Source organism: Poecilia mexicana, unplaced genomic scaffold (genome assembly GCF_051168715.1).
Source record: "Poecilia mexicana isolate PSO_F unplaced genomic scaffold, ASM5116871v1 scaffold_9, whole genome shotgun sequence".
NCBI lineage: Eukaryota > Metazoa > Chordata > Actinopteri > Cyprinodontiformes > Poeciliidae > Poecilia > Poecilia mexicana.
The window spans coordinates 2,399,684-2,414,044 of record NW_028263378.1 but is presented as its reverse complement, the minus strand read 5'-3'; the positions used below and the strand labels follow the sequence as shown (position 1 = coordinate 2,414,044).

At 39.4% G+C, this 14,361-nt stretch overlaps 1 protein-coding gene across 1 annotated transcript in view; it reads right to left on the bottom strand.

The window, feature by feature from the left end:
* The window catches only part of dapk1 (death-associated protein kinase 1), a 69,534-nt gene extending 56,172 nt beyond the window's left edge, over positions 1-13,362 (bottom strand). Inside the window, exons 1-2 of the mRNA XM_014971052.2 lie at positions 13,231-13,362; positions 12,462-12,643 (exon numbers count right to left, since the gene is read on the bottom strand). Of these exons, the coding sequence (XP_014826538.2) occupies positions 12,462-12,523 (62 nt within the window). The 5' untranslated portion in view covers positions 12,524-12,643; positions 13,231-13,362. The remainder of the gene's footprint in view (positions 1-12,461; positions 12,644-13,230) is intronic.
* Positions 13,363-14,361: the final 999 nt, after the last annotated feature.

Genomic DNA, 14,361 nt, shown 5'->3' with positions numbered 1-14,361 from the left:
ACATTCCAGTAGTTCCTCCGTTTCTTTTGTAAGAAACAGAGGGACTGATATGAACATTTGAACCGATAATTCATATTAATACTGCTGTTAAGGCCAATAACCAATATTTACCAATATCACAGAGATTATGTACATTTCTTTACACGTTTATCTCCACGTCGCCTTCATTCTGTTTCAGTTTAACACAATAAACCTGTTCTGCATCACACTTCCACATTTCTCGAATTAGATGGTAAAATAAATTCGGTGTCTGCGCTTGCCAGTGGAAATTTAAATGACGGTTGGCATGCAAGGGAGGTTTCTTTGCAGATATCAACAACCCTAACCCTACGGGAGATGGGCCCAGGGCACCAAACAGGCTGGGACCGCCCCTGAAAACAACTACACCAATTCTAAAGATATTTACTGTAAAACCCAATAGCATCCAAACACTGGAAAAGATGGAGACAACTTTGTCAGTAAGAAGACACTATGGACTGCGATGTAGAAGAGCTTGAATTATTCAAAGCTTGTCACTAAATATCTGTTGACTCCACAGGTGTAAAGACTTTTTCCACTCTCAGGTTTTATGCAATCTCCCAGCCCAGGTAATGACTCAGGAAGGAGACGACATTTTCAGGTACAGAAAAAGCAGAAAGCAGGCAGTGTTTGTCGTTAAGAGGAACGAGAACGGAGAAAACGATGGAGAGGTAAAAACCTCCGGACGCCATCTTCAGAGTCGCTACAACCTGACCGACGTGTTTAACCGCTGAAGCTGAAAACAAAACCACTCACAAGGCTGAGTTTATTTTACTACAACACTCAACAGAAAGGAGAGGCAGAATGAAAAGATCAATATATGGACATAAATATTCTCCCTCCGGTGCCCATTAGGAAGATAAGTGCTTGTTTTGGGCTGACTGGTCTTCTGGAGAACAAGTCGTGTTTCTGCTAAAGTAAAAAAAAAATGAGATGGAAGGAAAACGTCACAATATGACCCGAATATTTAATACTGTCTGAAGCTGTTTATCCTGTCATTGCATGGGGCAAGAGGAAAATGTTAAAAAGCTCTTTGATATATTAGAGAGTTTTGTTCTAACACAACATATCAAACAAGCAACACACACTCTGCTCTGCATCCCCAGAACCAGAACCAAACGAGGAGAAGCAGCATTCAGCTTCTATGCACCACAAATCTGGAATAAACTTCCAGAAAACTGTAAAGCAGCTGAAACACTGACGTCCTTTAAATCTCGACTAAAAACCCACCTGTTTAGAGTTGCTTATGGCTAAATTAGGGTTAGAATCCCAGTTGACGGCGTTTCAACTAAAGTCCTAAAGGTTAGGAAAGGGGTCCAGGTTTTAATGATTTTTATTTTTATTTACTTTTTTCTTTTTATCTGATTACTCTGTGTTTTTGTTTTTAATGATGTAAAGCACTTTGAAATGCCTTGCTGCTGAAATGTGCTATGCAAATAAAATTTGATTGACTGATTTGATTAATAAAAAGTCCCACAGCTTTAGGTCCAGTTTGTCTTCCCGTATGGAGACAAGCTGTTCGCTCCGCAGCCTCTCCGGTTTTGCGGCGTCTTTGTGATCTGATGACGGCTGAGGTCAGATCTGCAAACGGGACTATTTACACGCTAAACAAACACCTCCAGAAATAACCGTTTCAGACTCACCTGCTGCGTTTCACAGACACAAATCAACAACACTTCCAAGGAAAAGCACCTTTGTGCCAAACTTCACTAGATTCTTCTAACTGGCCTGCGTTGCTGTGCGAGTTTGATCATGTTTTGCTCATTTTAACCATTTAACTCTTTTTCACCGTCCTATTCATCAGTTCGCACCACTGATTGATTTGTGCTTCCCTGCTGTGCTACAAGTGACTTTAACAAACTTCTGCAGAAGTTTAAACGTGTTATTTACATTTGGTAATTCAGTCATTTGAATCAGGTGTTTTATGTAAACCACATTTGAATATTTCACCACAGTCTGAACAGCCAAACTCCGAACTTTTCACCTAAAATGATTCCGATTTTACGATGCTGGCGTAGAAATCAGATTTCATACCAGAAGAAGTCAGACGCTGTAAATCTGGACTTTATGGGTGAAAATGCTCATTTGGAATTAAGAAAAATCATTGAACAGTTTTAGCAGTGGATTTAAACAGATGCCAAATAATCAAAAGTGCATTCAGTTTTTAAATTACATCTTTTAAATGTTTTTATGGGTGTGACTTACTTTTTATAACTGCTGTTTTTTTACCATTATTAACAGTTTGTCATTTGCTGTAAATGTATTAATATATTAATTTCTTATAAACATTTTGACTTGTCACAATAAAATCTAATTAATGACGTTTAAAACCCTCAAACTGTTAGTTTTTCTATTTTCTCCACTGTTTGTTCGATGAGAGTATTAATAAAAGTAAATAAATCTCAAACTATCATTAAATGCTGTCTGAGCCGATTAGTGATACAAACCACTCAGTTTTATTTGACTGCTGTCCTGAAGATCACAAACAGGCTTGTTTTTCAAGAGCAGTATTTATTTCTGTGGGGTAAACAGTTACCCAAAACAAATATCGTGATAAAACTTTAAGTCCAAATCGGCCAAATGAGCATCAGCGTTTGAGTGACCGTATCCTCAGATACGAATGAACTGCTCCAAATGTCAGTTTTCAACTCTGCCGTTGAATCCTTGGGTGAAGTGAAACGATAAAAGCAAACAGAAGAACCGTCGTGTCTTATTTTGAGCTGTATTTGCAGCGCGGGGCCCCCATGTCTGCTGAAACTGACATTCAGCAGGTTTCGAGGTGGAAAACTGTCATGACTCAGGAAACGTCAGCGGCTGCAGCAGATCGGAAAGGTTCTGCAGAGACGTCTGCTGATTTGACAGCTGGCTTCATCTTCATAACAACTTGGCAGGAGACGACATCCAGACGCTAAAGGGAAAAGTTCTCCCCTCCAGTTGACGTCTTAAATATTCAAAGCGAACAGAGTTTAAGTTTTTAGCTTCACAAAGTACAACCTGAAGCAAATGGTAGGTGGAAGGCGACTTTTTAGTTTGGATCTCTGACAGAATCAAACTAAAGCTGCAACGATCGATAATTATTCTGACGATTTATCCGCTAAGGAAATTCTGCAGATTTTTTCTATTGAGCCATGTAAGTCTTCCTTGTATAGTGATAGAAACATATTAAAACACCTAAATAAACATAATTCAATTCCTTCTTAACATGTTTCCTAAACTCAAAAACAGCATTCCTTTAGTTCACACCTGATCATTTGTAGCACAGGATGCATCTGCAGCCATAAAACAACAGAGCGTTGAGATAATCTGAACTTTTAGACTAACCAGTTGACAATTAGATGGTAAAAATGCTTATATTTTCTTTCCTAAATACAAAATTTGAACCAAGTGAAGCTAAACTTGGGGAGTTTTGGGGAAAACTTATTTGCAAAGTTTTTTTCTTAAATGTATATATTTTTGCACAGTTTTGTCTTAATTACTGCTCTAAACATGTTTATTCAGCAAATTGCCTGTTTTACAGCCTGTAAACTCAATTTAACAATCTATTAATATATTTGTTGGCAATTATTTCAATAATCGATTCATCTCAATTAATCCTTTCAGCCATAAAATTGTTGGTTTGCTAATCGCAGCTCTGTAACGTTTGCTTTGATTCTTGTCGTTTCCATCTGCAGCAGCGGTTTGACAAAGAGGCTCAAATTTAAAAGGCTTATTTTTTATCAACTGTTAGTCTTGAAACAGAAGCGCAAAGTTGCAAAAGCAAATGACTGACAGAAAAAACTTTAGCTTTTTGTTTCACTGCCCACAGATTTCTTCTAATTGACCACAGAGGACTGCAGCTCGTTTTCAATCAACAACATGACCCGCAGCGCGCGCACACACTGACACACACACCTTTACACACACCTTCATGCACGCGCGCACACACACACACCTTCATGCACACACACACTGACACACACACCTTCATGCACACACCCACCTTCACGCACACACACACCTTCACGCGCGCGCACACACACACACACACACACACACACCTTCACGCGCGCGCGCACACACACACACACACACACACACACACACACACACACACGCACACACACACACACACACACACACGCACACACACACCTTCACGCGCGCGCACACACACACACACACCTTCACGCGCGCGCGCGCACACACACACACACACACACACACACGCACACACACACACACACACACACACACACACACACACACACACACACACACACACACAGCCAAATCCCTGCCCTTTATCTGCTCACACAGATGGCAGGAATCCAATTATCCTCAATCTACAGCAGATTAATTGAAAGTGCCTCATTCTTGGACTTTTCTGAGTGAGTTCAGTCAGAAAACACCAACAGAAAAGATCAAAAATCTTTAAAGCGGGATGGATAATAAACTGGCAACCCAAAACCACAAACAGGTTTTATTCGCATTCAAATTTCAAGTTTGCAGAGTTAAAATAAAATATTTAAGCCAAAACTGCAAAAGTTCACTACTGAATGACAGCTGATGCTTCTGCAGATGGCAGATATTTACATCTGGAATATGGAGAAATTTTTACAGATGCAAATCCATCAGGTTGAAGCAACTCGACACGATTCCAGTTTTTACACTATTTTCAGCTCAAAAACTAATTTTCCTATTCAAACGGTCTGGAGATTCTGACAGCGCAAACAAATACAACATCTATTTAAAACTATTTTATAAGGTTTAATACTGCATCAAATTACATTTAAACAAAATAGATTTGAGAATAACATTCTGCAACCTAAATTACCATTTAGCTTAGCTGCCTCGCTTTTGCATGAATGATAAAAAAATATAAAGGTATTCAAAATGGACGTGTAATATGGAAATATGGAGCAGCAAGGATGTACAACCTCAGCACATTTTAAGATAAATTTGAGCATTTTGAACCAATTCAGAATTCCCTGGACTCAGATTGGCAATTTTCTATAAATGTAATTTTTTTTGCACCTCTAGAAATCATAGATGGTCAGAAAAACAGTGGAACAAATGGAAAGAAAAATGAATGGCATGATAGAAACATAAACAAATGACCAGACAGTTTGACAGACGGGTGGAGTAAACAGGAAGTCAATGAACGCAACAGGCAGCAAACCCTTAAAAACACAAACATTTCCTCAAATTGGAAAACACCAAAAATCTGACTCCGTCCTTCTCCGAACAGAACAGGAAGCAAACCTCAGATCAAAATGATGCTTGTCTCATAGTCTCCTGACCCATAATGAGAACAAACCTGCAGAAAATGACGCTGCTGCTGCTCAGCAGGTTTTGCTCCCAGTATTTTGAAAACTGCAGACAGGAAATCGGCTCATCATCACCGACACCGTCTGCGTAAACGTTGGTTGATCCCAAACCAGTCCGGCTTTTTCAAAACGATTAGCGAGTTTGAACACTCCCATGTTGATTCAACAGGACATGTTCCTGTCTGTGTCTCCTCACCAGCATCACTGCAAACACCAACAGAGCCAGGAATCCTCCTAATCACTGCTTGCAAAACACAAACATGTACATTTACCAAATCTTTACTCTGAGCCAACAGACTCGATCCGATTCAAATGAAAACGTTTCAAGCACCAAAGTATCATAAACATGTTCGATTCGTTCATTGTTTTAAAACATTTTACTATTAAAAGGTTTAAACTAGAGGTGTCCAAAGTGCGGTTCGGGGCCCAGTTCTGGTCCTTGAACTGTTTTCTTGTGGCCCTCAGCTTCAGGTTCAGAATGATACAAATTAGTTTCAATGAAAAATGTCAAATATGACACAAAGTATTCATCTATTTATAACCAAAATGTCATCATTAGAGCCACAAACAGACTCTGCTGAACCCAAACCAGCTTTTACTATTTATTAAACTTGGATAAATGCAGCAAGCAGTTTGAGAGGAAGTGACACAAAATATGTTCTTATAACTGAGTCCAAATTCATTTCAAAACTATTATGAAAAATCTTAATACAGCAAAGGTGCAAAATCCTATTTATGTTTTCACTGTATAACAATAATTAAAAATACAAATAAATTAAACAAAATTCGATGACGGCTATTTGCGTGATCTTTGTCGTTTTATTATCTTTTTGACAGGATGATTTTGGCCGAAGTGACAAAAAGTTTGTACACCCCTGGTTTAAACCATGAGTGTTAAACTGAATAAACCGGACCAGGCTTTAAGGTGCAGCTGCAGCAGCAGAGCTGAGGGTGGGTGAGGTGAGCGGCAGACCTCATCAAGGCCGTCCCAGACTGCCCCTCCACCCGTCACTGTGACCCACAGAGGAGAGGAGGTGGGGGGCAAATGTAGGTCAGTAGTCGGGGCAGCGTCTGCTGCTCAGAGTGTTTGTGTAGCTTCGTTAAAAAACATACTGTATACATCCTAAACTCTGCTGATTTCTTAAAAACAAAACAAAAATACCAAAGAAAACATTTAAATCAGTGACAGGAATTTAATAGTTAATTTTGATAAATTACAACGATTTTAATTAAATTAATTAATTTTTTTTAAACATAGAATATTCTGACCAGAACCTTTGTATTTGTGTGTTTCCAGTACGCCAATAAATGTGACGCACAAGCTGCATCCGCTAACAGCGATGGATGATGAAACCGCTTCTCTTGGCTCACTGGGGGTGAATTTCTGCTTTTAAAACGATCTGAAATACACCATCTTGTTAGCACCAAGTTGTGCTAACAAGAGTTAGCCTATCAGCAAAGCTATTCAAGCTAAAGTAGCATCTCACTGCTAAACATGTAGCAGTAGCACAGATGCTAACGCTAATATCAACAGTTCACATCTCCATGAATGATCAGGAGTTCCTGACACATTTTGCATCAATATGATGGTTGAACAACAGATTAAAAACAATTAATATCTTTGTTGTTGAGCTCATAAATCTATTTACTCAAATATTTAGCACAAAAACAGTTTTGTTTTTTTTACTGAGAACCTTTCTTTGTCTATAGTTTTTTATTAAAATGTGACTAATTAATTCCACCCTACAATTTTAATCGAGTTCCACCACTAGTTTCAAAATCCAAACTGAAAAGAGGTTGTGTACATAATCCTGTTTAGTATTCATAGAAGTTGCTATTTGGGATGATTTTTGCAGAGGAATAACCCAAATGCTGGCTCAGCTTAATGTTATGTTAATTCTGCAGCGTTACTCTCCGCGTTTTTATCCGTTTGGCTGGAAACCAAACAGACGCATCAAGTATGCAAGAGCCTGTTAGAGCAGCAGAGCGGCTGGATTAATGCAGACTAACGATCGAGGCAGAGCAGCAAGAAGAAATATGCAGGGAGTAGAACTGAGCAGTGGAACGGCAAATCACACGGATTCAATATTTGGCAGGAAGTAGCTGAGTAAGTAGAGCTTGAAACAACGAGGAGAAAGAGCCGATCTCCCAGCACCAGACAGTAAATGTATCTGATCAGATTAATGTGAGTCGGGAATGATAGACCAGACCAGGAGACGTGAAATGATGAGGCTCTTTCTGTTATTAAAGGCTAGAAATGATATTGAACTCCTTCGCTTCTTGAGAACTTTCTCCTCAAGAGGCGAAGAGCATCTAGTGGCAAAAATAAGACTTTGACTGGAACTCCTTGCCGCAAAATCTGTAATTTTTGACTGTTTTCACACCTGAAAGTCCAGTGGACTCAGTTAGATTGGAGACCAAAAACTGCAAAATGTGTTCCATTTCCAGCAGCTGTGGTTCTTTTTCTCTGCACCGAGTCAGACGGTCCAAACCCTTTGAGCAACCTGTTCCCCTCCTCGCCTGTGGGGGCACTGCACCAAAAGCCCTGAAGGAAATGACAAAATCTCTAAAGAAGACACTGAGCCCAACTTCCTTCACAAAATGTAAACAAAAATGGAGTGGTGTCAGATTTTAGCTGTTGGAAGATTTATCCTTTATCTTTGGTAAAAAACCACAAGTCGTTTCTCCCGCTAGAGCTAGGCTAACACGTTAGATTTGGTTGTATTTACCCAGAATGCCCTGCTTTTGGAGCAGTCTCTGGTCCGCTTTGCATTCACATATGGATTAAACCCAAACCAGAGTTCACTTCAACTGAACCCAGACTGAGGTTGAGTCTGAATCAGAGTTCAATTCACATTCACACCTCCACAAACAAATGAGCAACTGGTTAAAGCAAACTAATCTGGGCTGGAGTGAATGAACTCTTAGGCCATAACAATCACAAAAAACAAGGCAACATCCTGGAGGGACTGGTTAATAGCTGAGGCGATGTCAAAAGGTCTGGCAGAGAGCAGAGTGTTTTTATCTGCCGGTGCCATTAAGCCTCTAACGGTCCAGTAATGCTTCACCTGATGGCCGGTCTGAGGACGCACCAGGCTGGAGACCCTTCACTTGTTCCCTGCTGTTCTCAGCCCAGAAGTGAGAATTTCCTGCCAATCTGCGACTCCATTACAGAGATCAGTGTGTGGTCAGGCGTCAGAGAGACGATTACAGTCAGGAGTCCTTCACAAACTCAGAGGACGGGGAAAATTAACACTTTCATTTTTCATCCTGCAATTTATGCAGTTCTGGTAACAGACATTTCACTTTGCACATTTAACAATTTCAATACACTGCGAGTATTTTTCTCTAGTTTCTAGTGCAAATATCTTAGGATAACTGATTTAAGAAAACTTGCAAGTAATGTTTTAGCAAGACACAGGAATGAAATGCTATTTTCAGCCAGCATTTATGTTGGTGAAAACTATTAGTTCCACTGGATTATTTTATTTTACATTTTCCCCTCTTATAAAGGAAAAATAAAAATCACTGACAAAAACTCGTATCTTGCTGAAAAGTTACTTGTAAGTTAGTCTCATCTGAAGTCAAATTATTTTAACTAGAAACTAGTGCAAATATCTAAAAAATAGACACCATGAAGAGTTATATTTTATTATTTTAATAATGGTGAGATTTTGTGCTTTAGCTTTTATGCTCGACTGAATAAATACTGAAGGATCTTTGCACCCTTGCAGAAAGAAACCTGCAGAAAACTTGAAAGGATTGTAAAAAAAATAAAATAAAAGATTTTGAATGTTGTGAAGATTTTAAGGACTTTGCCAATGACACCAGAAGCTGGAAAAGCCATTTTAAAAACGCTGAGCAGATCAGACTGCACAGGTTACCAGGAAAAACAAAGATCCTGCAGCTGCATGGCTGCCGCTCCGCTAATCGGCGTCTCTGCCATGCGGCTCATAAGCAGCCAGGATCAGTGTCGGATAAAGTCACCGCTTGGCTGATTTCCTAAATTCCCTCATTTTGCCAAAGCAAATAGGCAATAATCCGAGGCCTGCCAGAGTCAGAACGGCGTCAGCAGCAGATCAAAACTCTCTCTCTCTCAGCTGGTGGACACAAGACCGGCTTTCATTATGAACTCCTGGCTCATCTGAAAGGTCAGAAAGTTCAAAAACTCTGGAGAAGAATTTGTAAACACAGCAAGACTGTTGTCTTCTCTCTTTTTCTAAATAAAGATTTGCTTTTTTTTCCTTTTCCTGTTTGGCTCCAAACTTGGAAAGTACCGCTGTTCTGAGACAAATCCGGCAAAAAAATAAAAATAAAATGACTTCTGTGTTCTTCAACCTGGTTTTAACTCATCTGATTGGTTCAAAAAAGGGACTTTTGTAGTTTTAGGAGTAAAAAACATAAAAACATAATAATCTTCAGATGGTAAATCAGGAGACATTTCATAAATGAATAAGTCTCTAGAAAGTCCCGGGTGAAATCTGTGGTCATGTTAGCGAGTTAAACAGAAACTTCCCACTACAATTAACCAAAATTAGGTCAAAGACCTTTTCTAATTTAAACCAAAGGGAAACTGAGATATTAAAAAAACCTTCTGGGAAATTTTTCAGAGAATCAAAAGAGCAAAAGTGTCTGCAGTTGACCAAGTTTTTAAATTTACTCTTTTATTCCTTTCAGATTTCAGGTGTGGGTTTAGTCCAGGTAACTTTACCTCATTTTAATTCACCATGAGACTGACTGACTGATTATTGTGACAGGCTCAGTTGGTGCAACTTAAACATAAATCTACCAGAGGTTTGAATCATTTTGGCTTTAAATTTAGCCAGTGATATTTCCAGCATTCTTAAAGTCACCGTCTTTGTGCCGCTCAGCTGCTTAAACCCAAGAAGAAATTTCTGTCCCTTAAAAAATATACTGTAGTAAATAGTCGCAATAAACAATAAATCAATTAATCGCATGATAAATTTTACTCAAAAATGGTGTCAAAACAACAATATTATCGTTTGTTCTAATAACTTCTGGGGAAATTTATCGCCCAGCAAAATGTGTTGGTAGTAAAAGTTTGTAAAAATATCTTGCGGTAGATGAAGCAGTAGAAAGTGTGGGATGTGCAGCAGCATCCAGGTGCTGGAGCGGAGCCAGAAGCTCGGTCCCATTACGTAACGCTCCAGATCGTCTCGGCTGCTGGAGCAGGGTGGTGAGACAGCCGGTGAGAAACGGCAGAAAACGGCTCGATTATTACCAAAACGCTGTGGGACAAACAACAGAACCGACAGAAGATCGGCTTCCAGGTCCAACCTGTCCTGCAGCGTCAAGCTGCGAGTCAAACGTCACCTTCAGCGGTCGCATTCAATACAACAACAAAAACCTTAAAAACTAATAAATATCAGTTCTTTAATTTCATTAAACTACTTTGGTCCAGACATGGAAACTTCCTACATCAGATTTCCTGTTCAAGGCTCCAATATGTTTTCCAAATTTCTTTGACGCAAACTTTTAAGAAAGGAAGGAAAGGCTGAAAAAACGGTGGATGAAAAGCTGGACAGACAGATTGATCCATGTTTGGACGAACAGATCGATCAATAAATGAGTGGATGGACAGAGTCACAAATGAACGGAGGTATGGACAGACGGATGGAAGTGAATCTTTTACATAATAAAAAACAAAATGGTAAGGTTGGAGGCACTTATTGCTAGAAATGTACGTATTTATGCAGCCAATAGGACAGGAAATGGAAGGAAATTTTTATTTTTATTTCAAAATAAGAATAACTTATCAACTGGACCTCTAGTTTTCTTTACATGTATTGAAGGAGATGAGGACTTTAAATGTGTTAATTACAGTTCTGGATAATGATGTGAATCCATAATTCACAGTAATTCTATGTTTAGGCAGATTAAATGACAAGAATCAAACGTGATAGAGGGATTGAATAATTAAACTCTAAAAAATGACAAATGAACATCATTGTTATTAAGCTGCAGTAACTTTTATATATTTCTTTTACATATTTGTTGATAGTCATTTTGTGACAGTTTGGTATGAGAGATAAAATTGAGCTCTTCTGCCTTCTCCCAATGCTAAATAAAAATAACCAATCAGAGCCAGGAGGCGGGTCTTAGTGCTGTCAATCACCATCTGTGCGTCGTGCTGAGTCAGCTCAGTCACGAGGACAGCATATAAAAAGGTTTCTCCATAATGCTAAGTTGTTTCTTCACTATTAGCACCTTTACCAGTGAGTACATGAGAATGATTAACAGCGCTAAGACCCGCCTCCTGGATCTGATTGGTTGTGTTTGGTGCATTTCTTCAATAGTAGCTCAGGGAGGAGATCAATCTTTTCGCAGGTTATCTGTCTCATACTCACAGTTGGGTAATAAATAGTTACATTTACTTGAGTAACTTTTTTGAAAAGAATGTACTTTTAGGAGTATTTTACTACACTGTACTTTTTACTTTTACTTGAGTACTTTTATTATGAAGTATCTCTACTCTAACTAGAGTAAAATTTCTGGATTTTCTACCCCCTGAATGAAAAACAAACATGTTTTAACTAAAACTTTACCAGATACAGACTCACACCTGCAGTTTTTGTTAAAGTTTCATAAGTTTTTACTGAAATAAAATATTTATTTTGGCTCATTTTGTTATTTATATGAATTATTGTAATTTTTGTTCTTAAAATACCTAAATTTTCCCTTAACTTTACATTTTGGTCCGTCAGATTATGTAATTTTTGAATATTAAATGATTGATAAGTTGATCAGTTATTCAGTACTTGAGTAGACTTTTTACCAAATACTTTTTACTCTTACTTGAATAATTTCTTGCACGGCTACTTTTTACTTTTACTTGAGGAAAATATGTTGAAGTAGTGCTACTTTTACTTTGGTAACTCTGATCATCTTGTACTGTCAGTTTTAACAAATGTGTATAAAAAACATATATGCATGTATTATTTTTTTAAGTATTAGGCACATCATGCAGCTGTAAAACATTACACAACATCAGTTTGCAAACTCAAAGAAAAATCCGGGGTGTTTTCAACAACTGCACACGCCTCAGCCTTAGAAAGGAGAAGTTCATACACACCAATAACATGCTTAAAAATAAATTAAAACCCCAGCAGCACTCACCTGCCCAGCTCGTCTCCAATTTCGTAAAATTCCTCCACGTTGTCCGGGTTGAAAACAGTCATGTTGTCCAGGCTCTCCGTCCTCTTGGCGTCTCTGAACGGCTTCTCACAGCGGCACCATCCCTACCAGCCTCCGGTCGGCCCGGGGACCCGGACACCGGTCTTCGTCATAGCTGTGGCTCTCTGGTGCAAAGGCATCAGAAGGAGGAACAGGAAAGTAAGTGACCCGGTCAGAGATGTTTGGAAACGGAAACAATGGGATCCCCCAAACGGGCTGAGAGATGAACCTGCGATCCGTCCACCCAGTCCTCACGACCCGCTATTGTTCCCCCTCGTTTATCTTTCCTTGAGTATTGCATAAAAGAGCCCATTTTAACAGAAATTCATATTACATCGTCACCGGTTCTGAGTGGAAAACAAACCACCCATGGGGAGTTTGGTGTAGCCATGGGAAACCAGCTAAGCTACGAGTCCAGGGAGGAAAATGACTGTTTGAGTCATTTCTTACAAATTATGACCCGGACAGGTGTCTAAGCCCAAACTGTAGGAGGATAAAAACTGTAGAACGTGTCATAAAAACAGTACAAACCTGAAACACTGTAGCTGTTCTCAATATAAAACCACGAGCAGCAGCTGCCCTGTAACGTTTTATTCAACCCCACTGCAGTCCGAAAAAAATCAACATAAACGCTAGCCTCTGACCGTCACCGCCCCTTTTTTAGTCCCCGAAACTGATACAAATTTAATGGGAACTGAATAAAGTATCTTACGGTGTGCCGGTGTGTGTCCCGCTGCCAAATGAAGCCGAGATTTCAGGCGTTGTGCGGGAGGCGGTGATCCAGGTTTGGCTCACGGAAGACAAATGCTGGCTGGAACGGGAGAAATCAACGTTAACAATGTGAAGCGGGCTACTCCTGGTGACGCCTTCGCGTACTGTGGGAAATGTGGGGGCAGAGATAACTACAAGTTGATTGTAAACTGCGGATACTTCAGGACGCTTCTTATTAGCAAACAGGTTGGTTTTAATGTTAATCAGAAAGAGCCGCTGTGCTCAGGGTGAATTATATGTTATCCCAAATGCGTGGAAGAAATAGGAAGTCTAAATGTCAGGTTTTTTGTCGTTACGTAAATGCACCGGCCTTGTGCGGAGTGTAGGAGCAGGTGTAGCCGCAAGAGGGCAGCAGAGATTTCACTTTTACTGTATTTTAGATAGAATCAGAGCATTTTTGTTTTGTTTATGTTTTTTCGGGGCCTGCTGGAATGTAAAACATAATTTATATCCACAGTTTTCAGACTGAGGAACACTGGGCTGCCTTTAGTAAAACCAGGATGTTTTTTTCTCTTACTTGAAAAGTAAACACAAAAATATTACTTAAAATGTTTTAGACAACTTAAAAAGTCCATGGTGATATATAGGCAGGGGTGAAAGTAAGGGGGTTACGATCGGGTACTGCGTACCCCTAAAAGATTGTGCTGGGATATGCAGTACCTGCAAGAGAGGGGAGCCGCTGTCTGCTGTAAAGAATCAATGGGTTCATTGTGCAGCCGTGAGTGATTAGTTTTTCAAGAACAATCCAAAACATGACTTAATCAGTTAATAAATAGCTCCCCGTACCCCTCCTCCATTTCATATTGTTTCTGAACTCTTCGATTGTGGAAGGTTTTGAGTTGATCTCGGCATTAGGTGACAAACTGACGCCGCCAGGACGCTGAGACCAGCACGTCCTCCTCTGATTGGCTTATCAAAACGTTCATAACTTTATTAAAGAACAACAATAACAAAAAAGTCAACAAAACGTTTTCAAATTAATGACCCAACAAAAATAATAATCTCAGTAATTATTGTTTCAACAAGGTTTTTGCTCAATTCTGTGCGTTTCGGTTCCATTATCAAAAGAGCA